At 38.6% G+C, this 24,471-nt stretch overlaps 1 protein-coding gene across 5 annotated transcripts in view; it reads left to right on the top strand.

Moving 5' to 3' along the window:
• Nucleotides 1-24,471, top strand: part of POLD3 (DNA polymerase delta 3, accessory subunit) — a 117,843-nt gene that overhangs the window by 31,868 nt on the left and 61,504 nt on the right. For all 5 annotated transcript variants that reach the window (XM_032853082.1, XM_032853079.1, XM_032853080.1 and 2 more), the window contains exons 4-11: nucleotides 141-180; nucleotides 1,416-1,548; nucleotides 6,512-6,776; nucleotides 8,122-8,194; nucleotides 13,455-13,618; nucleotides 16,250-16,358; nucleotides 22,890-23,005; nucleotides 24,378-24,453. In XM_032853082.1, the coding sequence (XP_032708973.1) occupies nucleotides 141-180; nucleotides 1,416-1,548; nucleotides 6,512-6,776; nucleotides 8,122-8,194; nucleotides 13,455-13,618; nucleotides 16,250-16,358; nucleotides 22,890-23,005; nucleotides 24,378-24,453 (976 nt within the window). The remainder of the gene's footprint in view (nucleotides 1-140; nucleotides 181-1,415; nucleotides 1,549-6,511; nucleotides 6,777-8,121; nucleotides 8,195-13,454; nucleotides 13,619-16,249; nucleotides 16,359-22,889; nucleotides 23,006-24,377; nucleotides 24,454-24,471) is intronic.

Genomic DNA, 24,471 nt, shown 5'->3' with positions numbered 1-24,471 from the left:
CACCCTTGTACACAGAGTTTTAGGGTTATCTGATGTTCCTAATTTCACATTCAAATATAATTGAATTATCAGCAAAGAAACTGTAAAATTGCAAGTTGTATTACTACTTTAAACACTAATGAAGTGTTATTTCCTTGCAGTGCCACAAGGTTGCAGTAGTGAGAGAAGATAAATTGGAAGGTAAGTGTTTTAGCAATTTACCAAGATTTTCCTCTTACGCCGTCAATGTAGGTACAGTAAAAAATCTGCCCCTAGCATCTGCATGCAATATATTTAGCTATTTAACTGAAAAGCTGAATATTTTTTATTAGTAGTTTCTGAAACATGTTAAAATAGGATACTACCTCTAACTAACTTCCCATTTTTAAGACCTATAGCTGCTGTCATTTACAACACACTTTTATTACAGGATTTCAAGACTCATGTCATTCATGCAAAAAGCTATCATGAATACCATATGGAACACCTCATCAACTAGAAGAGACAATAGTCTCTAAATACTGTGTTGTGTTCCATAACAGTTTTTAGGAAGAAAATTAAAGAATGCTTTTCTAAAGTCAGAAAGACTTAATATAACTTATAAATTAAATTTATCTTTCCATTTCAAGACTATTAATACTCTGGTTCTATTATTTAAAAATCCAGTTCAGAGGAATTTTATAACAGGGTCCACATGATCTGGACATATGTCTCAAGACAAAACCTGTACTGTTGTACTTTGTATACAAAGACTCCTGCCAGTGGTGTCATTTTCTTACAAAATAACTCCGAGATATTTTGGAGGAGATGTCCACTTTTGTCTTTCTGAATTTCCCATAGTTTTGGCCAAAGTGAGATTTAGCCATTTAGTAGATACATAATGAATATTTACTCTATCAAGCTTTGTGCTAGGTGCTGGAGACTCAGTCACAGTCCTGTTCTTGGTGGAACCTAACATTTGTTCTTGTGATGTTGTTTTATGGTTTTTTGCTGCAGACTTACCTGGTTAGTAATTTTTAGTATTTTTGTTATAGAGTTGCTTTCTCTACACAAAAACTGAATTGTATAATTGAGTCTTCTCAGATAGAAATTACTTTAATTATATGCTAGAGTGTAAGATTCTTCCGCGACTGAAGAAAAAAAAAGGAACGTCATAGTCATCATCAGTCATTCATTAATGTTTACTTAAAGTCCACTGGATGAGTGATACCCTCACAGGTGTTGAACTTAGAACTGACTCACCACCACCTACCTGTCATGATGTTCCAGTTATAGAAGAGTTGATGCTAATACAGTGTATGTGACTCTTTGGCCTTTTAGAGCTTTTGAACCACCACAAATTGCAAATGGTTTTAATGCAGAAAGGTTTCTTGTTAAAGTCCCTACATGCTATGAAGTTTGTGTATTAACAGACTGCTTTTCCTGTTGACTTGTAGCAGTGAAGTCCAAGCTAGCGGTGACTGCCAGCATCCATGTGTACAGCATCCAGAAAGCCATGCTAAAGGACAGTGGGCCTCTGTTCAATACGGACTATGACATCCTTAAAAGCAACTTGCAGAACTGCAGCAAGTGAGCTCCTTAATGTTCCTTGTGGGCTTCTTTACGAATTGATTTTGTAAGATGTTTACACAGTGGCTGCCTCTTAAGAGTGAATGCCAAGTCTAGTAAAACCCCATTTATCTTGCAGTAAGACACATGCCTGGTTTTATTAGTACATCATAAGGTGAAAAATAGCAGCCACAACCCATACTGAAAATCCCAGTGGACTCCCCATAAATTTATTTCTCATGTATTTATCCTGTCACCACCACCCAAAATGTTTGTTGTGCCCCCTCATTACTCCCTTACCCCAGTCTCTGCTTGTCTAAATCCTACCCATTTTTCAAGAACCAGTTCAGATGTTCTTCAAGAACTATTTCTGATTTATTATCCCTCTGTCTTCCATCCAAAAGCATTTGATCTTCCATAGCCAGGCTCAGATCTTGTTCATCTTTTGTATCCTTTATATCATCTTCAGTGAGGTCATGGACTGTAATGCACAGGTTTGTGTTGTGGCTTTGCTGCTTAATAGCCTGGTAGTTTTGGACAAATCACTTAAATTCTTTTGAGCTTTGGCTTTTTCATTTTTAAATTAGATGTAATAATGCCTGCTTTGTGGGGTTGTATTGAAGGCTCACGTCAGTTCCCCATACATATTAAGCACTGACTACTTTGACAGGTACAAAGTGAGATAATTTTAATTCATTCCACAAAGATGCTGTGCCATACACGAGGGAGTGAATATGGCCCAGAATATGGCCCTGCTTATGGAATTGATAGTCCTAAGGGAGGAATTATAATATAGTGTGACAGTGCTCTAATAGGAGTAATACTGTGGGAGAATGTATGGGGAAGCACTCATTCCCAACTTGTGAGTGAGGAGGCAAAAGAAAGAAGGCTTTCTGGAGGTGTGGCAGCTAAGCTGAGGCCTGAAGACTTGAATTGTAGTAGCCAATCAAAGGAGAAGTAGGAAAGTAAAGACAGAGCTGCGAGAAAACCTGGTGCTGTGTGAGACCGTAGTCGTTTTCTATGGCAGAAACTTAGAGTGAGAGGTAGAATATTATGAGATATAAGACAGAAGTCGGTGTCAGATTATATGCTTTGACCACTAGGTTAAGGAGTTTAGACTTTATTCTGAGGGCACTAGGGAGCTACTAAAGATGTTGAAGCAGATGGGTGAAATGATCAAAATTGCATTACAGAAATATGCATTACAGAAAATTGCATTACAGAAAAACTGAGCACCAGGGTGGCTCAGTTGGTTAAGCATCTGACTCTTGGCTCAGGTCGTGACCTCAGGGTCATGGGATTAAACCCTGTGTTGGCTACTGTGCTCAGCAGGGAGTCTGCTTGAGATTCTCGCTCCCTCTCCACCTCACTGTGTTCGTGCATGTGCATGTGCTCTCGCTCTTTAAATGAGTGAATAAATAAAATCTTTAAAAAAAAAAAAAGATCCCTTGGCTGCAATGATGAACATAGATCAGAAGGGAATGAATAATTGGGAGACAAAGCCATCAGTGAGAAGAAATGTAGTGATTCAGGGTAGAGAAGAGTTACCTGAAGTATAGTAGTGGTGTTGGAGGTGAAGCAGTATGAGAGTTAAAAGAGTCATGCTCTCAAAACCTGGATTTTGTAATGCTTGGGGACCAGGTGTGTGTGTGTGTGTATGGGGGTGGTGTTCAGGGTGTTAAGGATGATGGCCATGTGTCTGGATGGGTGATGGTGTCTTCACTAAGAAAGGGAATATGTGGGAAGGCGTAGACTTGGGGAGAGAATGAAAAATGTTAAATTGGGTTTGGACATGTTGAGTTTGTGAAAACTATGGGGAGTCCAAGTGGAGATGTCCATGCAGTAGTGTAGAGTCAAGGAGAGAAATCTGGCTTGAAATTAGAAATTTTGGCATCAGAGAAAATAGCTAATTAATTGAACCACAGCAGTAGATACAGTCATGCAGAGAGAATGTATAGAATGAAAGAGGGCAGAAAGTCAAACTCTAGGCCACAATTACTAGCTGTATAACCTTGAGCAAATTACTTAACCTCCGTGTCTCAGTTTCCTCCTCGGTAGAACAACGCTGACAATGGTTCTAACCTCAAAGGTTTGTCAAGGAATAAATGAATGAATATATATAAAACACTTCAAATGGTGCTTGGCACATAGTAAGCACTATTTAAATGATAGCCATTTTTCAAGGGATGGGCAAGAGAAGCGGAGCCTAAATGGGAGCAACCAGGGATGAGAGGAAAATCACAAGTATATGGGGTTCTAAAAGCTAAGGAAAGAGTTTCAAGGAGGGACAGATTGACAATGTCATACCTTGCTGAGAAGCTGAGTAAAACAGGAACTGAAAAGTGTCCATTGGATTTAGTGATGACCTTAGTAAGAGAGTTTTCAGTGGATTGACCAGATTCTGGTCAGCTGAAGAAATGGGAGCATGAGAAAGTGAGACAGCAAATGTGAACAACTCCTTCCAGGAAATTTGACTGTAAAATGGAGGAAAAAGAGAGGTAGCTAAGGAGGAATTGAGACTAAGGGAGGATCTACACATTTTTAAAGTTGAGAGTGCCTTGAACTTACACTGTTAGGAAAGAGCCATGAAAGAAGAAATGGTTGAGGCCACTAGGGAAGATGGGATAATTGATAGAACCAGGTCCTTGAGGAGAAATAGATATAGACTTGTCAGTAGTTTCTGGAAGTTCCATGAGAATAGGGATTGTGTCTATTTTGTACCAAATTGGTACCTAGCAAATGGTAAGCATTCAATAAGTAATTGTGGAGTGAATTAATGGTAGATAATAGTTCTTTTATTCTACAGCTCAAGACCTTAAGTATAATAAGCATACAAATATTTATTAAATACATAAATGTAATTACATAGCTAAAGAGTAATCATTTATATTTATAAGTGGTGTTTTTAGGGAAGGATCACAAGAAAAGATGAATACCCAGATGTGTTTATGTAAATTATATTTTAAATTCCAAAAATAACCTGTATTAAAATATAGTTATGGCATGTGAAGCTCTAAAAATCAGTTCTTCTGTTGTATCTAATAAGCAAACAGGAATAAAGGTGACTCAAGTTCAAAATGAAATTTGCTCAGAGACCACTAAAGTAAACATGGCAAGTAGAAATGTGGCAATAGGAAGCACTTTAATGAAACTTTACTTAAATACTTAAAGTATCTTGGGTAGAAATGTGAAGAATTTACTCCAATAAAAAAGTTTGTATTTGGTCCTGAGAATTATGGGCCAACTGAGATCTGACTCATTGTTTCGTGTGTTTTAAGAAGTGCTATGACAGGAAGAAAGTTGAAATTTTAGGACTGAGCAGATTCTTCTCTCTTCGGACATGTTCCCAGCCTAACTTGGTCTCTTCCTTATTGCCAGTTTCTGGTCCTGACCCTAAGGTGTGGAATGTAGACCAAATGGAGAAAGAGTTGTCTCAGGGCCAACTTTAGATGTTGACAATGAAATAAGACATTGCTCTTTTCCTTGTACATAGAAGCACTGAGAGGCTAGAGAGGAAGACCAGTGGGTGAAAGGAAATGATTTCCGTCTGTTATTAACTCTGATGCACAAAATATTTGTGGTAGTGTGGGGTTTTCTGAAGTGGACCATAGTAAATCAGTCGAAGATTTTTGAAGCTATACGCTCTACCTTTGGGACTGTTCAGTCTAAAGTTACTTCTGAAATTAAATAATTTATCAGAGACTTTTTTCTTACGCTAGTTACTCTGGCAGTTAATCTTGAAGTTGTGCCTGGTTGATCTCCTAGGTGATTACTCTCACCACATTGTTTCTTTCTTAACCTCCATCTTCTCCCACCCCAAGTTGAGGTGATACATTGAAGAAGAGAGAGAAACCAGAAGTCTCATTTCCAGGGACTTCAGTTATCATTCTTTCACTAGTATTTCTGTGTGCCAGGTCTTGTACTGCGTACCTAAAATACAAAAGATGAATAATGCCCTCCCCTACATCCAGGGAGCTCTCACCAACCCCCAGTAGGCTAAAGACTGGGGGAAATCAAATGGTGTTCTTTTTTAGAAAAGTGGGGGAACTTTGCTGTAAGCACAACTGTGATTTGTGTGAAACAGGCACATCTATGATGATTATAGAAAAAGAGATGGCGGCGCCTGGCTGGCTCAGTGGGTTAAGGCCTCTGCTTTCGGCTCGGGTCATGATTCCAGGGTCCTGTGATCGAGCCCCACATCTTGCTCTCTGCTCAGCAGAGAACCTGTTTCCTCCTCTCTCTCTCTCTCTCTCTCTCTCTCTCTCTGCCTACTTGTGATCTCTGTCTGTCAAATGAATAAATAAATCTTAAAAAAAAAAAAAAGAAAAAGAGATGAATGTTCCCTTTGATATGCCATGCTTACTGTGCCAAGTTTCTTCACTTGGTTTGGGGCATACTTGTCTGGTGCTGTTAGTTGGTATTATTAGAAATTATGAACAAATGACAGTGAAGGACCACCAGTCATAGGCCAGTGGCTCTGTTCCCAGCTTCTTCCTTGTTTCAAAGCATGATCCACTCTGGCCAGAAGAGTTGCCAGGAAATTTGTTAATATTTAAAGCTCATAATTTTGGTTCAGTCAATATTCATTGCATATGTAGTCCTATAAGTTGAAGGTCTTTAAAAACAATAGATAACCCTTTGATTTCCCAAGGATGGTGAAATTACTAATCTTTTGTTATTTTCTGGTATATTCTTATTGTTTTGAATTTAAAAGCTTTATTCAAAAAAGTAAAGATATTCAATATGGTATGGAGGAAGACATCAGATTCCAGTCCCAGTTCTATTACTGACTATATGTATAATCTAGGGCGAGTCCCTCAGTGTCTCTCCAATAGTTGTTTTGTATCTAAATGAGAGTTTTGCACAATATAATTTCTAGTATCTATGTTAGTTGTAAAATGTTCTAATTTAATACTATTAGACTTAGAATGTAACGTGTGGAAGGAGCAAGACTTTGAAATTAATGTAATATTTGTGACCTCAGGTTTAGTGCCATACAGTGTGCAGCTGCAGTCCCCAGAGCTGCTGTTGAATCCTCGTCCTCTGAAAAGTTTGAGCAGTCCAATCTTCAAGTATCAAGTGAAACACCAGCCAATAATGAGTTGACAACCAATGGTCACAGTCCACCTACCTCCAAACAGATTTTCCAGCAGCCCAAAGGGATAATGGGTATGTTTGCCTCTAAAGCTGCTTCTAAAACTCAAGATGCCAACAAGGAAACCAAAACAGAGACTAAAGAGGTAACAAATGTAAGTCTTTAAAGATATGTCTTTATTGGGGTGCCTGGGTGGCTCAGTGGGTTAAACCCTCTGCCTTCAGCTCAGGTCATGATCCTAGGGTCCTGGGATCGAGCCCCGCATCGGGCTCTCTGCTCAGCAGGGAGCCTGCTTCCTCCTCTCTCTCTGCCTGCCTCTCCGCCTACTTGTGATCTCTGTCTGTCAAATAAATAAACAAAATCTTTAAAAAAAAAAAATAAAGATATGTCTTTATAGCTCAGAATGGGTAACTGGAAAAGCATTATAGTTCCAGTGGTAGCAGTTTAATCACATAAGTATCTGATGTATATAATATTTTCTAGTTTTTCTCCTTTAGTTTGAATCCTTTAATTCTTGATATTCTCATCTAAAATAGTCCTTTTTCTTTCAATAATGCTTCTCACCAAGCCTTGGATTCTTCTGTAAAATGGCCCTGTACACATTACAAGATGTTTGTGCAAGCCAAATAATGCATGTGAGAACACCTGAAAATTACAAAGTTTAAGGAATTTTATATTAGCAATACGTCATTTTGGGAACATCTTATATTCTGACCTTTGCCTTCTATGCCTTTCCTCTTAGTATATTTAACATTCTCGTTCTGTTTTATGAATTTTTGTTTTTTTCTTTAGCTGCTTCCCTTAGTTTTTTGTTATTCACTCATCTGAAGTAACTTAAGTGCATTGACTTGAGAAAAGTCTCATTAAAACAGTATTTAAAAATACTCCAGAAAGGCACAATTATTGTTTTTATTGTTATTACCTTCATTGTGATTTTACAACTTCCACTTTGGGAAAGGAGAGGGGATTAGAAGGAAAACACTAACATTATGGAACTACTGTGTGCCAATAGTTTGATCTCTGCTTAAATCCTCCTAACAGTTCAGTGAGGGAGAGATCTCCATTTTGCATGTGGTGAAGCTGAGTGCTATTGACAGATTTGCCTGGGTATCAGATTGCTATTTAGTGGTGCAACCAGTGTTCAAATCCACTTCTGATTATTGTAAATGTAACATTTTGAAGGTTCTCCCTCCACTTCTTGTGTACCATACTGCCTCTGATCTGTTTTAATTCTATTAAACTAAGCAGTTTTTAAATATTCTCTAAAGTTTAAACACATTCATGGATAGTAAGTCTATTGAGCAAGTAAGCTTTGGAGATAAACATGAGGTATTCTGGTCTGGATTTGTTCTTGTATCTAATGCCGACACATTTTGGCATGTTTATATAGAGACTGTGCCATCACAACGGTGTGCCCTGCTATTGAAGAGATTAAGACTGCTACTCGAAGAACAGCCTTAGACAATAGAAAAAAAATCATGTGTGTTTTCTGCTTTTAGGTATCTTCCGCAGGCAACAAGGCATCAGGGAAAGGGAATGTGATGAGCAATTTTTTTGGAAAAGCTGCAATGAGTAAGCATGTTTTTACCTTCCTTTGATTAATACATGAATGTTCATATAATAACATATTTAAGGTGAAAGCCACCTTGTTCAGTTTTTACCCATCTGGTATATTGTGCAGCCTTCCTGCATCCTAACACAAATTTTCAGTCTACTGACCAAATACTGAATGGAAGTAACCCAACTGGACCAGTGGATTTTATGGGTGAGCTGAGTTCAGTTTAGATCTTTTGTGGGATAGTTTACTACTCCTGTTTTTACTTCCTGCCTTGGAAAGAGAATTATTTATTTGTTTCACAGGACTCTTGAAAATGGGTCACAAAATAGAAGGAGGCTGCTTGGTTATACAGAACAGTGTTGAGCTTAATATCCTAGGTGCTGGGGTCAGGTTTGTCTCATGTGACCATTATTAATTATTACCCCTGTCTCCCAGGGGGTTGCAAAAACAAATCTTTGACCTTCTGTAGTTATTTTTTACAGATTACTCATGATAAGGAACTAGACCTCAGTATGAATTAGAAGGACCCAGGGTAGTGGCCACTTAAAAATAATACTTTTTGAGAAAATAGAATCGCCTTTATTTAAAAAATTTTTCAAAATAAGAATTCTTTCATATGGAAAGAGCCAGTAGTCACATATTTTCATACTTCTCATACCAAGTACACATCCCCTGAGGGTATGTGGCATAATACCAGAAAGAATTTAGGAGCCGCAGGATAATTATGGCACACTTTCTTGGAGCATCAGTTTTACAAAGATCTTGTGGGAAGGCGTTTTGTTACATGCCTATGCAAGCAAAATTAGTCAGAATTCTGCTTTCCCATGATGGTCAAATTAGTGGTTGGAGGAGGCTTTGGGGTGATAGTGTTTATTTGCCAAAAAGCTATCACAAAAAGTTTTTGTGTTCTGAAAATAGATGGAAAATTTGATACTTTCACGTTATTGGGAAGCACGTTGTGTTGTTGCGGGCAGAGGCACAGGGAGGGCTCCCTACTTCTGTGAAAATAGATGGTGCTAATGTCACTGGCCTGCATGGCTGGTACTGGTCCACTGAACCGAATCAGGTTGTGTGATTTCTTGGTGACTTTTGGGTCCACATTTTTATTTGTTTTGTTTTATTTGTTGTTTTTGGTGCATTTGTAACCAGTGAATTTAAGCATTTTTATTATTTCTAAAATACATAAACTATGAATATTTGTTAGTCAAAAAAATCAAGCTATACAGAAGTATACACTTATTTATTGATGTGTTTATTTAGGAAATAGTTATTGAGCAACTACTGTGTACTTGGAACTATTATGCATGGTGATACAATGGAGAAAATGTAGACAAGTGAGATCACTGTCCTCATGGTCCTTACATACTACCAGGAGAGACAGACAAATAAAGAATAAAATAGTTAATTATAATTGCTAGGCAGACAGAAGGCAGATAGGGAGTGGGGAAACTGGATAAAATAAAAGAATTAAATATTTACCTAATAAAAAGAATGGTTTCTAAAGTTGATTTATTTAACAGATGTTTTTTTAAAGAAGAATGTTTAGAGTAAAATGATGAATACTTTTATTGTATTTGACACATGATAAGATCATTGCAATGAAAATTAAGAGTGTTGGATGAAAAGAGTTGTGGAGACTTGAAGCGTTTAAAACTTAATGCTGGGGGCGCCCGGGTGGCTCAGTGGGTTAAAGCCTCTGCCTTCAGCTCAGGTCATGATCCCAGGGTCCTGGGATCGAGCCCCACATCGGACTCTCTGCTCAGCAGGGAGCCTGCTTCCCCTCCTTTCTCTCTGTCTGCCTCTCTGCCTACTTGTGATCTCTGTCTGTCAAATAAATAAAATGAAATCTTAAAAAAAAAAACAAAAAACCTAATGCTGAACAATAGCAAGTGTAACAATTACCCTCATACATTGCTGTGGAGAATAGAAAATGATGTGCTTGTTCTAGAGACAGTATGGCAGTATTTCAAAAAGTTAAACAATTATCCAACACTTCATCTACTCCTACATATCTACTCAAGTGAATTAAAACTATATGTCCACAAAAAAACTTGTACACAAATGTTCATAGCAGCATTATTCATAATAGTCAAAAAGTGGAAACAACCCAAAGGTCCATCATCTGATGAATGGATAAACAAAGTGTGGTATAACCATACAATGGAATTTACTATTTTTTTTTAAAGATTTTATTTATTTATTAGAAGAGAGATAGACCACAAGTCAGGGAGGGGCCAAGGGAAAGGGAGAAGCAGACTCCTTGCTGAGCAGGGAGGCCAATGCAGGGTTTGATCTCAGGATCCCAAGATGACAACCTGAGCTGAAGTCAGATACTCAATTGACTGAGCCACCCAGGCGTCCCACAATAGAATATTATTGAGCCATAAAAAAGGAATCAACCTATACTATAACATGGATGAAACTTGAAACATGGGAAATGAAAGAAGCTAGACCGGAAAGACCACATATTACGTAATTCTGTTTATACAAGATGTCCAGAATAGGCAAATCTATCAAGACAGAATGTAGAATATTAGATTAGTGTCATGGGCTGGGTTGGGATTGGGGAGTGACTGCTAACGGGTACAGGGTTCCTTTTTTGGGGTGATGAAAATGTTCTAAAATTAGATAGAGGTGATGTTTGCACAGATAAAAATCACGGAATTTTACACTTTAAAGATTTTATTTATTTATTTGACAGAGAGCACAAGTAGGCAGAGAGGCAGGCAGAGAGAAGGGGGGAAGCAGACTCCCTGCTGAGCAGAGAGCCCGATGTGGGGCTTGATCCCAGGACCCTGGGATCATGACCTGAGCCGAAAGTAGAGGCTTTAACCCACTGAGCCACCCAGGTGCCCCGAATTTTACACTTTAAATGGGTGAATTTTCTGGTATGTGAATTACCTCCTTAACAAGACCCTTAATGCTTTATATGTGAAAAAAAATTACAGCATTGGTGACAGAATTAAGAAGTCATCTGTATCCTATAAAGATGTTTCATATTTTCTTTTTTTTTTTAATTTAATTTTATTTTTTTATGTGACAGAGAGAGAGATCACAAGTAGGCAGAGAGGCAGGCAGAGAGAGGAGGAAGCAGGCTCCCCACTGAGCAGAGAACCCGATGCGGGGCTCGGTCCCAGGACCCTGGGATCATGACCTGAGCCGAAGGCAGTGGCTTAACCCACTGAGCCACCCAGGCGCCCCATGTTTCATATTTTCTTGAGTATAAAAAGGAGATGCTTTGGGGGCACCTGGGTGGCTCAGTGGGTTAAAGCCTCTGCCTTCGGCTCAGGTCATGATCCCAGGGTCCTGGGACCGAGCCCCGCATCGGGTTCTCTGCTCAGTGGGGAGCCTGCTTCCTCTTCTCTCTGCCTGCCTCTCTGCCTACTTGTGATCTCTGTCAAATAAATAAATAAAATCTTTAAAAAAAAAACAGGAATGTTTTTAATAGTCAATGATACAAATGACTGGATCATTCAGATAAAAAGAAAAAAAATGTGATTAAATTTTCCTTAACAGTAGTCTGAAAATGTTGCAGTGAACTGCCTCTTTACCAGGTAATTGGCCAATTGTAGCTGCACATGTAAATGAATTAGGAGTTCCTCAAATACTGTGAAATCAAGACAGAGTAAAAAACTCTGGATGCTGAAGTCTGTTTGGTCACTGGTATTTTAATTAAGTTCAGTTTCCTGAAATTGGTAGACTCTATGCAATAGTCTCTCTTTTCTTACCCCAAGAGGGAGGTAGGAAATACTTTTTCTTTTTAATAATTTTAAAACAGTTGCTGTCAATATGATATAAATTCTGTAACAAAATGCAAGATTTGCATAAGCTTTAAGGATATACATGCAACTTCAGAGGTCTCACTTTTTGAGGGTCAGTTACTGACTCCAGACCCCCTGGAGAAGCATGTTTACTCTCCTATACAATTTGGTGGAAAAGTTTGAGCAGTACTGATACTTGAGAACAGCAGTTTTAAAAAGGCAGGAGAAGCGCCGCAATTCTCTAGTGGATTCCACCATTTAGAATTCTCAGTGAAGTCTTCAGAAAATGAAACATAAACGGATTGCATATTATACTTTTATCTGTCATCTGTTCTTTCACATAATATACTTTACTTACAAATTCTTATCCTAAGCTGTGTGTAATGGCCAAGGCTAAGATATCAGTTGTTTTTTTCTACATTATAGCTGGCTTGAGCTGTTTTACAGCATGTAACCAAAGCCACTTATTGAAGAGCCTCAGGCTGTTTACAGCTTTCTGAGAGTATTTTGTGACTTCTCTTGAAAAAAAAAAAATATTACTATATATAGCACGAAGGATATTCTTCTATAATTTCTCAGATGGCTTGGCCCATCTTGCTTGCATTTCTTAGTTCTTTGCACAGCATAGTAGTTTTTGTGTTTTTCAAATTGGTATAAGAAAGAGGTAAGGATTTTGAGGAGTTAAACAAACTGACTTGGGTTCAAATCTTGACTCTTAACTTTGGCTATCAATGTTACCTTGGGTAAGTCATATAACCTCACATACTCTAATCCCTTTTAGTCCTTTCAATAGTCTCATAAATATTACTTCAGTTTTTCTAGAGAATACTGACTTTTAGGTAACTTACCCAGAGTAAAACAGTATGACTCAAACTTTTCTGATTCCAAAGTAGTCTTTTAATTATATCATTAAGGGGCATCTGGCTGGCTCAGTGGGAAGGGCATGCGACTCTTGATCTTGGGATTGTGAGTTCGAGCCCCACATTTGGTGTAAAGATTACAAAAATAATTAAATTTTAAAAACCCTTTAATTATATCATTAAGATAGTAGTAGTGAGATGATAAGAGTATCCATATTTAAGTAGATAGAATATAATAGAAAATAGGATCTTGGTACAAATTTCTGTTGTCACTGTAAGCTGTGTACTCTTGGGAAACATCTTTTATCCCTCAGACTCTTAATTTTCCCATCTAATAAATGAGAAAGATGTTAGCTCATAGAGTTGTATTTGCTTTTTGTAAGCCCTGCTTTTACTATTATTTGGCCTGTGGGCTGTGATATCATGAGGGATTAGCAAGAGGCAGAAATGAAAACAGAGCTAGAGTGGTAGTTGGAAAGGAGACGTGTTCTCTGACTAGACCCTGAGTTCTGTTAGGACAGGGACTGTTTTTTTTTTAATCCCTTTAGCCCCTGCTCCTAATAAATTATTTGGCACTTAGTAGACTGTCAGAGGAATGATAGATTAATATTGTATGATGAGGTTATATATCATCTGCTATGCTGTATTTGTAGATAAACTTAAAGTCAATTTGGATTCAGAACAAGCAGTGAAAGAAGAAAAAATAGTGGAGCAACCTCCAGTGTCTGTCACTGAACCAAAGCTGGCAGCCCCTACAGGCCTGAAGAAATCCAGCAAAAAAGCAGAGCCTGTTAAGATGCAGCAGAAGGAAAAAAAAAAGGTAGGAAAATTTTGTTGCCTGTGGGGGAAGAGTGTCTCTGCTGGCGGTGAGAAGGTCTGTTTAGGCTTATTGACAGCAGGCAGTTTTTAGTTGAGTACTAAATCCTACTTAATGCCTTAGGGATACAGCTGTATAACCGAAATGAAGAGAGAGAAGTTCAGCAGCTTATCTAGTGAAAAAGAACTGTGGAATCAGCCAGTTTAGGTGATTTAGAGCCCAAAGCCAGTTTTTTGGGCCCCATCGATCTAAATTGATTATCTATTTTTCTTTACTTCATTTGAAGTTTGTGGACATGGCATAAGTGTGCCTGATTTTGTCTGTGTGTCTGTTTTCACTTCAGATTGCCAAGCGAGGGGTTACTGTTTCCAGTCAAATTTAAGAGAAAAAGTTCTTTGTTTTCTTTTTATATCAATGAGTTTATTTTTCAAGTGGTAAAATGTAATTAGAAAAGAAAATAAAAAGCACACAAGCTGTTAAAAATGGATCCAGGAATTTGAGACACTACCTCATAGTTGGTAGGTATTAGTCTGTTGAAAGAAATTCTAAAGACACTGTCAGCACTGATAGGCCCAGAAATACTTGACTTTTGTGGCAAGGCTGGGGCTACTCTAGTAGAAAACATCAACAAAATGCTGAAGTTTCAGAGGGTCAAGGCTCTGTCCAGTGGGCCTTATCCCCAAGAATATGTGATGTGTGTGGGTTAAAATGTCCCTAGCCCATCCGTAAGACACTCATTGTTGATGGTTATAGCCAGGAATGCATTCAATATTTCATTACCAAGTATGATATTAACTGTATGTTTTTAGTAGATGCCCTTTACTAGATGGAGGCAATCTTTTTCTGTTCCTAGTTTCTGGAGGTTTTTTATGAATGTGTGCTGAATTTTGACAGATGCTTTTTCTGCATTTATTGAGATGATCATTTGATGTTTCTGTTAATATGGTGAATTTACCTTAGTTTTTAAATGTTAAACTAACCTTGTATTCTTGGGATGAACCTCACTTTGGTCATAAGATGTTATTCTTTTTATAAATTGTTAGATTCTGTTGGCTAGTATTATAAGGATTTTTTTGCCGCTGCATCTGTGAAGGCTGTAGATCAGCCATTTTCTTTTCTGTTAACGTCTTTTTCAGATTTTAGTATCTGAGTTATGCTAACTTCATAAAATTAGTCAGGAGTTGTTTCCTTCTGTTTTCTCAGAGAGTTTGTGTAATATATGTATTATTTTTTTTTTCCTTAAAGGTTTGATAAAATTCACCAGCAAATCCAAACCCAGAGTTTTCTTTGTGGAAAGGTTTATTTTATTAATTTGGTTTCTTTAAATAGAGCTATTTAAATTTTCTTGTTCTCATTGGGTCATATTAAAAAAAAATTTTTTTTTTTTTTTTTAAAGATTTTATTCATTTGACAGAGGTGGGGCCAGGCAGAGGGAGAAGCAGACTCCCTGATGCAGGACTTGATCCCAGGATCAAGTCAAAGGCAGACACTTAACTGACAGAGCTCTGCTGGTGCCCCAGTTTTGGTTATATTTTTAAAGGAATTTATTTCATCTAAGTTGTTGAGTTTATTGGCATAAAATTCCTGATAATAGTCTTATTCTTTGAGTGTCTATAGAATCTGTACTTATCACTACAGATTCATTTATTCTTTCATTCCTAATATCGGTAATATGTAGTTTTGTCCTTTTTTAAATCAGGCTTATAAAAGGGTTTATTAATTTTATTAATCTTTTGCCCCAAAATAACAACCTTTGGCTTTGTTAATTTTTTCTATTTTATTTCATTGATTTCTGCTCTTTATTAATTTTTTCTACTCATTTGGGGTTTGATTTTTTTTTAGCTTGAGGTAGAAAAATAAGTTGATATTTAAAGTTATATAAGAAATAAGTTAATGAAGATTAAAAACTATATCTCATACATATTTGAGTAGTGTGGTTGAGTATCCAGAGGAGCTAACTAATGACAAGATATGGAGTCTAGGTTTTTTTATTATGTCATTAGAATCACATTAAGGTCTTATGTCTGTGCCTTTGCCCATATTTCCTCTTTGAAATATTTGTTTTATTGTCTTTAATATCTTTGTCTGCCTTTTTTTATCTGATAAACTTCCACTTAGCTTTCAGTTTTCAACTAAGAGTCTTGTCCCCTAACATTTTAATTGTGCAGTCATACCTGTCATATTATCTTGTATTTGGTGGTGTTTATATCTATTTCTCCTGCCAGAGCTTCTTGAAAATAGTATTTTTTTTTTCACCTTTCATCCTCAGTGTTTAGCAAAGAGCCTCTACTTAGTAGCTGCTTATTCAGTGCTCTTTGAATCATTGAAAAGCCAATAGGAAAAGTAAGAAGGAGTTTGTAGGAATTTGTAATGATTCTTGATGAGCTGGTAAGTAGCTTCCAATGATCAATATAGAGAGCTAGAAAAATGTTTAATTCTAGTCACCCCATGGAGTGACTTAGTTGTGGTCAGTTAGCAGAGTATCCTTAAAAAAGAACCTTTACTGGTCTACTTTGACTCTTCTATCCTCTGGAATTAAGATCATGAGTTATGAAACAGGACTGATAGTAGCATATAAATACTTTCATTTTTATTTTGTGTAACATGCTTAAATTATTCCTGGATGCCAACAGGGGGAAGCGAGTGGAGTTATCTGATGATGAGACAAAAGAAACTGAAAATATGAAGAAAAAGAGGAGACGAATCAAACTTCCTGAGTCTGATAGCAGTGAAGATGAAGGTGGGCATTGCTGTTAATTTTTGGCTAGTGGGATTGTTTCAGGCTGCTGTAACAAAAATATCATGCACTCGATGGCTTAAACAAGACAGATTTGTTTCTCACAGTTGTGAAGACTGAGAAGTCCAAAATTAAGGTACTGCCTGATGTGCGTGGTTCCTGGTGGGAGCTCTCTTCCTAATTTGTAGGATACCTTCTTATCCTCGCGTGGTAGAGAGAGAAATCATCTCTCTTGTGTGTGTGTGTTTTTTTTTTTTAAAGATTTTATTTATTTATTTGACAGAGAGAGATCACAAAGCAGGCAGAGAGGCAGGCAGAGAGAGAGGAGGAAGCAGGCTCCCTGCTGAGCAGAGAGCCCGACGCGGGGCTTGATCCCAGGACCCTGAGATCATGACCTGAGCCGAAGGCAGAGGCTTTAACCACTGAGCCACCCAGGCGCCCTGAAGTATAGTTTTAAAATAAAAGCAGAGTAAGTTCATGTAGGAATAATATGTGGTATTAAGGATTATCTTTCATACTTAGTAACTGTGCCTCAGTCTAATTTAGAAGATTAGATTAAAATAAGTATTAGACAATTGTAATGATGATATGTAAGGGAAGAAGAGTGTTTGCTGATATTCATACTGATAAAGATGATGTAAGACTGTCCAATTTCAACACCTCGTCATCCTTTCTGGTTTTCCAAAGGAAATGGATAGTATTACATGAAGATAGCTGTGTGCAGAAGCTGAGCTGGTTTATCCCAGATTTATACTTTCCATGAGGCTGGTATTAGCTGTTTTGATTGGAAAGATCCTTAGTTCTTTTTATCAGATTATACCCATTCATTGAACTCTTTTATAATATGCCTATATTTTATGTTTTTATAATATGCCTATATTATAAACTGACCCTGGGAAATCTTGGAGGTCCTTCTTGGTGACTTTATTAAGAACAGTTTAGAGAGTGGTGAAACAAACAAACAAAAAGGTCCTATTAGCATGGGTTAAAGTGAGAAAGGAGAAAATGAATATACGCTCTACTCTTTGGAGGGCTTTGCTGTAAAGGGGGGCGGGCAGGAAAAAGGCTAGTATCTGCTGCGGGACAAGAGCTCAAGAGTGTTTTTCTTGTTAAGATGATATTAAGTCATGTTTGTGTATTAGATTTGTGTATTTTCATATTAGGGAGAAATTGATGGTGCTGGAGAGAGTTAACTGATGAGCTTAGGTCATGAAGAAGGAAGAGAAGATGTGATTTGGAACACCAGGGGGAGATTGATCTTACACATGAATAGGGATACTTGTACCATTCTGGTGACTCTACTCATTGCTGTCTATATTTGGAGAGTTTTAATGGTTTGAAAGTTAAGTTTTCTAGTGAATTAAAATCTGTTTGCCTAGTTCTAATATTCAAGTATTTAAAGAACATGATTATTTCTATCTGAATTTTTAGGTTGAACTTCTTAAATTAATCTCTTTGGTTCTCTTCCTCCCTTTCCAAAGGTTCTGGCCATATGACATTTCTTAGTGATCTTGTTAATGGATATGCTTTTTGGATCCTTTTTGACCTTTTGTCACCTATGATTACTCTGCCTAGAAGACACTGTCTTCCTGTTAAATTATACTCATCTTTTAAGGCCCAGGTGAAGCATAAGTGCTTTGTGAAATTTTTTCTCACCCACATAGGAGTCAGCTACCTTCCTTTGTGCCACCATATAAGCATGCCTATCACTCATGTCACTGGACTTCAGTTCCTCATTTGTGTATCTGGCACTGCAGCGAACTCTCTGAGGTCAGAGAAGATGTTTCTATGTTTTCAGCACTTAGTATAGTACTTGGAATGTATTGGATACATAGACAATGCTTAATGAAGGAAAATGATTCCTTAGGGAAAAAAAATCCCTAAAAGTTTTTGATTATATGTGATGTTTCCTTTACCCTTTCAGAGCTGACCCTTATACTTTAAATAATGCCCGACTAGTGCAGAGTGTAATGGGGTGGACTATCTCTCCATCTAGATGGTAGATTCCTAATGCTGCTAAAGGTAGCATTAGCCTTACTCAACTGAATTTATCAGCAACAAAACTGGCTTGTTTGTTATTGGCATGAGCTGCTGTCAGACCGTCTTCCTCGTCACATGTATTTACCACAAGATTTTTAGGCTTGAAGATAACTTATTTCCAGTTTTGATTTGGTTTTTATTTTTCTGAATAGCAGTGGACTTATTTTCCCTTTACTTCTATTTTGCCATTTCTCTTGTGTTTTGTCCAATGTTTGGTTCTGTAGAACTATTATAATAAAAACCTCAAAAGATTGGACTCTATTAAAGTTTACCTTTGCCTTAACTGTAAAGAAAAGCTTTACTACAATTCCCTTCAGACAGTACATTCTTTGAAAGACTTTAGTAAGAAATGCTGCTAATAATATTATTTCTGAAGATTTTATTTATTTATTTGACAGTGAGAGAGAGAGAGCGCAAACAGGGGAGCGGCAGGCAGAAGGAGAGGAAGAAGCAGGCTCCCTGCTGAGCAGGGAGCTGCTTGATGTGGGGCTTGATCCCAGGACCCTGGGATCATGACCTGAGCCAAAGGCAGACGGTTAACTGACTGAGCCACCCTGGTCCCCCAATAGGGCTAACGGTATTAAAGATCATTCTCATTGGTTCATTCAACAAAAATTTTTTTTTTTAAAAGATTTTTATTTTATTTATTTGACACAGAGAGATCACAGTAGACAGACAGGCAGAGAGAGAGAGAGAGGGAAGCAGGCTCCCCACCGAGCAGAGAGCCCGATGCGGGACTCGATCCCAGGATCCCGAGATCATGACCTGAGCCGAAGGCAGCGGCTTAACCCACTGAGCCACCCAGGCGCCCCTCTCTTGTGTTTTGTATAAGGATAATAATCTCATTCCATTAACTACCTCCCAGAGGCCTCACCTCCAGATACTATCACATTAGGGATTAGAGCTTCAGCATATGAATTCTGGGGGAACACAGATATTTGACAGTAACATGGGCCAATTCTTACTATGCTTAAGGAATTAAAAAGTAATTTATTACAGGTCACAATGACAATAGCAATCCTAGTGTTAAGAGACATAGCTTCTCCTTCTCTCACTCCCTCTGCTATGTTCCTTCTCTACCTGTGTCTCTCTCTGTCAAATAAATAAATAAAAATAATTTTAGAAAATAAAATACACCAATGTATGAAACGTTGCTTATGCTTATGTCACTAAAAATAAATCAAGGGAGAATGCTTGCCTTGATAGTAAAGACTAAAGTAGGCAGACATGGATTCTAGCATATGAATGTGGGCAGATTTTTTTAAAACAAATAATAGGAGGGGCGCCTGGTTGGCTCAGTGGGTTAAAGCCTCTGCCTTCGGCTCAGGTCATGATCCCAGAGTCCTGGGATCGAGCCCCGCATCAGGCTCTCTGCTCAGCAGGGAGCCTGCTTCCCCCCCCCACCCCCCGCCTGCCTCTCTGCCTACTTGTGATCTCTGTCTGTCAAATAAATAAATAAAATCTTTAAAAAATAATAATAAAATAATAAGAATAGGGATTTTATGGGATTATTATAAGAATGAATGATTAATGTTTGTAAAGTCCAGAAAATTCTAGTTGTTTTCTCTATCCTTCCTTTCTTAAAATATTTTCCTTAAAACATTTTTTTAAGTAAAGTGACACACAATTTGAAAAACCAGATAAAATAGAAGTTTTGTAATAGATAGTAACCTCTCCTGTCTGACTCATCTACTTGACTGATGCTTCTCTTGTCAACTTTCTCCCATCTGCCTTCCATCTTTGGGGGATTTGTTGAAAATTCTTATTCATTACAAGTTCTTGGCTTGCTCCCTTTTCTTTTCTCTTCCCTGGTATGGTGGGGGTGGAGGGGCAGGTTTACAGCATTTCATTCCTTTGTCATCATTGTGATCATTCTCTTTGGGGGGATGTGGAAGGGAGAGGGAGGCATATGCTCACTCTTCCTTGAACTAGAAGCCGCTCAGCCCAAATGTAGTTCAGAAAATGATTGTTTTCCTTTATTAAAAAAATACTGTTGGGGCACCTGGGTGGCTCAGTGGGTTAAAGCCTCTGCCTTTGGTCAGGTCATGATCTCAGGGTCCTGGGATCAAGCGCCGCATTGAGCTCTCTGCTCAGCAGGGAGCCTGCTTCCTCCTCTCTCTGCCTGCCTCTCTGCCTACTTGTGATCTCTCTCTGTCAAATAAATAAATTTAAAAAAAAATACTGTTATTTGTGTTCAGTGCCAGGGAAATTGTGATGTCTCTGCCTTTGGAGGTTAGAGTCGGGGTGTGGGGTGGGGGAGATCTAGGTAAACAACCATACAGTGCAGTGAGAGGGGTCTTAGAGGATGGCACTAGGATTAAATGTTTCCATGGTTGCCGAAGTGGAAATAGGATTAAAACTCCTAAATCTATTACTGTGAGTACTCAAAATTCCTTTTGTTTGGCTTTCTTGCTGTGTAACGTTTCCTCCTGCCTGTGAAAAACACGTGACACAGCTTTCTTAGTTGCTATACCTTCAGAAAAATGGGAGCCTGGTTCTGTGGTTTGACTTTTGCTTACTTGAGCTCCTGTTATGTTCTAGCCTCCCAGAGCTGGGTTACTGGCTGGATTACTTTCCTCATGTTTCTGACTCTTGTTTCCCAGACTTATAAAGTTTTGGGGCCCATTTCATACTGAAGTGTATAATTTATTGTTTCATTCTGGCTCTCGTTTTGCTTCACCTCTTTAGGTCATTTGGCCTTCAACCTTCCACTGTCATAATTTTTAACACTGACCTAATCAGTTGGGAGAATTTCAGTTCCAAGACTTGTGCTAAGAATTTGAATACAGCCAGGAGGTTCAGGGAGCAGGTGAGGCTAAGCAGCTATCCAGTCTCTTTACCAGCAATTTCTTTGTGATGATTAAGCAATAGGTCAGCTGAGGATTTTCACTTCCTCCCTCATGAGCCTTATACAAGACCACTGTTTCTGGGATTGTTCAAGAATGATGAGATCCCTCTGGTGATGCTCTCTTCTTGGGTGATTCCACTTCCAGAGCAATATTGCTTTCCCAAAAGTGTTCTTTCCTGCTAATCTCACTGTAGTGAAACAAACCTCATCAACGGGCAATCACTAGAAATAGCGGCCCTGTACAATACTGAGCAAGTCTTAGTTGTTAGAGCTATAATTGTGACTGTTTCGAGGTAGTTTTTCCTTCGAAGTTTATGCTCTTAAGGTCAGCTGGAAAATTTCAGTCTAACAAATATCTATAGGTGATTGCAGATAATCCTTATATCACAGTCACAAAAATTCTGGCATGGAACATTTGCTATAATCTGAGAATTATATCCACTTAATCTTAAAAGAAAATGTCTGCCCTGAATGCTGAGGCAACACAGGATAGTTGGAATCGTAAGGCTGTGGCATCAGACTGACTGGGTTCGAAAGCTTCCTGTTTAGTTGTAAGCTCCATGACCTTGGCAAGCTCATTAACCTCTATGAATCTCTTTTTACTCAACTGTAATGCGTGAATAATAATATTTGTCAAAAAAATAATATTTGTCTCTTAGCGTTGTTGTGAGGATAAAGGAAACAATTATAAGTGGAATGAATACGTGACACGTGGTGGATGATCAGTAGATTTTTTTTTTTAAGATTTTTAATTTATTTATTTTGACAGAGAGAGATTACAAGTAGAGAGGCAGGCGGGGGGGTGGGGGGGAAGCAGGCTCCCCGCTGAGCAGGGACCCCCCCCCCCCCATGCGGGGCTCGATCCCAGGACTCTGGGATCATGACCTGAGCCGAAGGCAGAGGCTTTAACCCACTAAGCCACCCAGGCGTCCCTGATCAGTAGATATTTATAAAACAACTTTATATCCTGACTTTCCTGTCAAATAAAAAGTTTAGCTAAGATGATCTCTCAGGTATATTCCAGCTAATAATTCTTAATTCTTGGGGCAGCTGGGTGGCTCCATCATTAAGTGTCTGCCTTCAGCTCAGGTCATGATCCCAGGGTCCTGAGATCAAGCCCCGCATTGGCTCCCTGCTCAGTGGGAAGCCTGCTTTTCCCTCTCCCACTCCCCCTTCTTGTGTTCCTTCTCTCACTGTCTCTCTCTGTCAAATAAATAAATAAAATCTTTTTAAAAATTCTTTGCTTTTTCTTTGTATAAAATTAAGAAAATGTGTATTTTTTAAAAGATTTATCTATCTATTCCAGAGAGAGGAGGCAGAGAGTGATCAGGGGAAGGGGCAGAGGGAGAGAGATCTGTAAGCAGACTCCCCACTGAGCACAGAGCCTGATACAAGGCTTGATCCCACAACCCTCAGATCAGGACCTGAACTGAAACCAAGAGTTGGACACTCAACCAACTGAGCCACCTAGACACCCCAAGAAAATATATATTTTAAAGATATTTAACTGCAGAGCCTGTGGTTGTCATGAATTACTGCTTACAGAATGTCCTGTGTTGGACACAAAAGTTTAAAAAGCCACTGAAGAGGGCGTTGTACCAGATAGTGCCACAATTCTCTTATCTAAGCTTATTTCATTATTTCAGTCATACCAGACTCTCCTGGGGATTATGAAGCTGAGTCACCATCCCCACCTCCTCCTCCTCCTTCTCCACCTCCTGAACCAGTGCAGAAGACTGAACCAGAACTTCCTTCTGTCAAGGTAAAGCTTTACTGGGACGGTTGCCTTTCCATCTGTCCTCTATCTCCCAAGGACCTGAAACTCCTGTGCTGAATTGGTTGCTGCTGTACAGTTCACAGATACCAGTAGATGGCTCTTGTCTCATTCTGCTCTCCTGTAGTTACTAGAGACTGGGCATTCCCTCTCCTCACCTGAAGTGAGAGTTCAGTGATAGGCGGCAAAGTCTTAGGAAGGTTGCAGAGGTCAGGCCTGGGAGTAGTTTTGTTTTTCTGACCTCTAGCATCAAGGCTGCTGTGCTACCCAACTTCTGTTGGAATTGCACAAACTAAGGTGTTGCCTGCATCAGAGCAAACTGTGGAAAAATAGAGTAGAACAAACAATTATACACATTTGTGGCTCTTCAGAAACTCTTCTGAAAAGGGCAAGGTGAGAAAAGCTGGCAACAAATGGGGAAATACAGTTTTGAATGATCTTCAGCTGCACCTTGTCTACATCTGTGTAAATAATAAGAATTGAGGAGAAGGGTGCTAACAAGTTTTTTTTCCCTTTATGACTTTAGTTTTCCTTAATTCATTATATTAAGACTGTCATTTAAATTTTGCACTAATTTTTTCATTAGCTAAGGAGAAAATGGTTGAAAGACCAGTGGAGATAAAAGGACATTGGTATTAGTAATACCTGTGTGAGACTAAATTATTAGTCTCACAGTGTTGCAGTGTCAAGTCTAAAAAAAACAAGTATTGGGGCACCTGGATGGCTCAGTTGGTTGAGCGTCTGGGTCCAGGGTCCTGGGCTTGAGCCCAACATCAGGCTCCCTGCTCAGCAGGGAATCTGCTTCTCCCTCTCCTTCTGCCCTTCCCTCCTTCCCTCCATCTCATGCTCTTTTGCTCTCTCTCTCTCTCTCTTTCAAATAAATAAGTAAACCTTTAAAATATAAAATAGCAAGTATCCCCAGCAAGTGGGGATGCCATGGAAACTTCTCATCTGGTTTAGGGGCCTTCCCTTTGTGCTCCCACAATGTTTGCCACAGCCCCTCGTTAAAGGCTTTATTACCACATTGGATTGCAGTGGTCTGTTTTCCTTGTCTCTCATCTTGACTAAGGTCCTTGTCCTATTGGTCTTTTTAACCATGGTGCCTGCATTACTCCACAAAAGTTTGTTGACTGAATGAACACAGTTCTTGGCTGAATGTGCTTTTTATCTCATAAACAGCTTGCATATACAAGAACGTAACTTGTCTGTGTGGTAGGACTGGTCCCTAAAAGGAAACGGGTAGAGTTCCTCCTTCAACTTTTTGTCATCAGGAATATTGGAGGGCGATTGTTATAGAAATTTTTGTTACTCTTCTCTGTAGATTCATTGTTGTAACCTCTAATCTTTCTTGATCTTTTAGAGCTCAAGTGGAGAAAAAAGAAAACGAAAGCGGGTGCTAAAATCGAAAACCTTTGTAGATGAGGAAGGCTGCATAGGTAAGAAGCATTTTTGGC

The sequence above is a fragment of the Lontra canadensis genome, unplaced genomic scaffold (assembly GCF_010015895.1).
Source record: "Lontra canadensis isolate GAN:19392208 unplaced genomic scaffold, GSC_riverotter_1.0 scaffold7, whole genome shotgun sequence".
Lineage (NCBI taxonomy): Eukaryota > Metazoa > Chordata > Mammalia > Carnivora > Mustelidae > Lontra > Lontra canadensis.
Note: the sequence above shows the minus strand (reverse complement) of the source record. Positions and strands in the feature narration are given on the sequence as shown.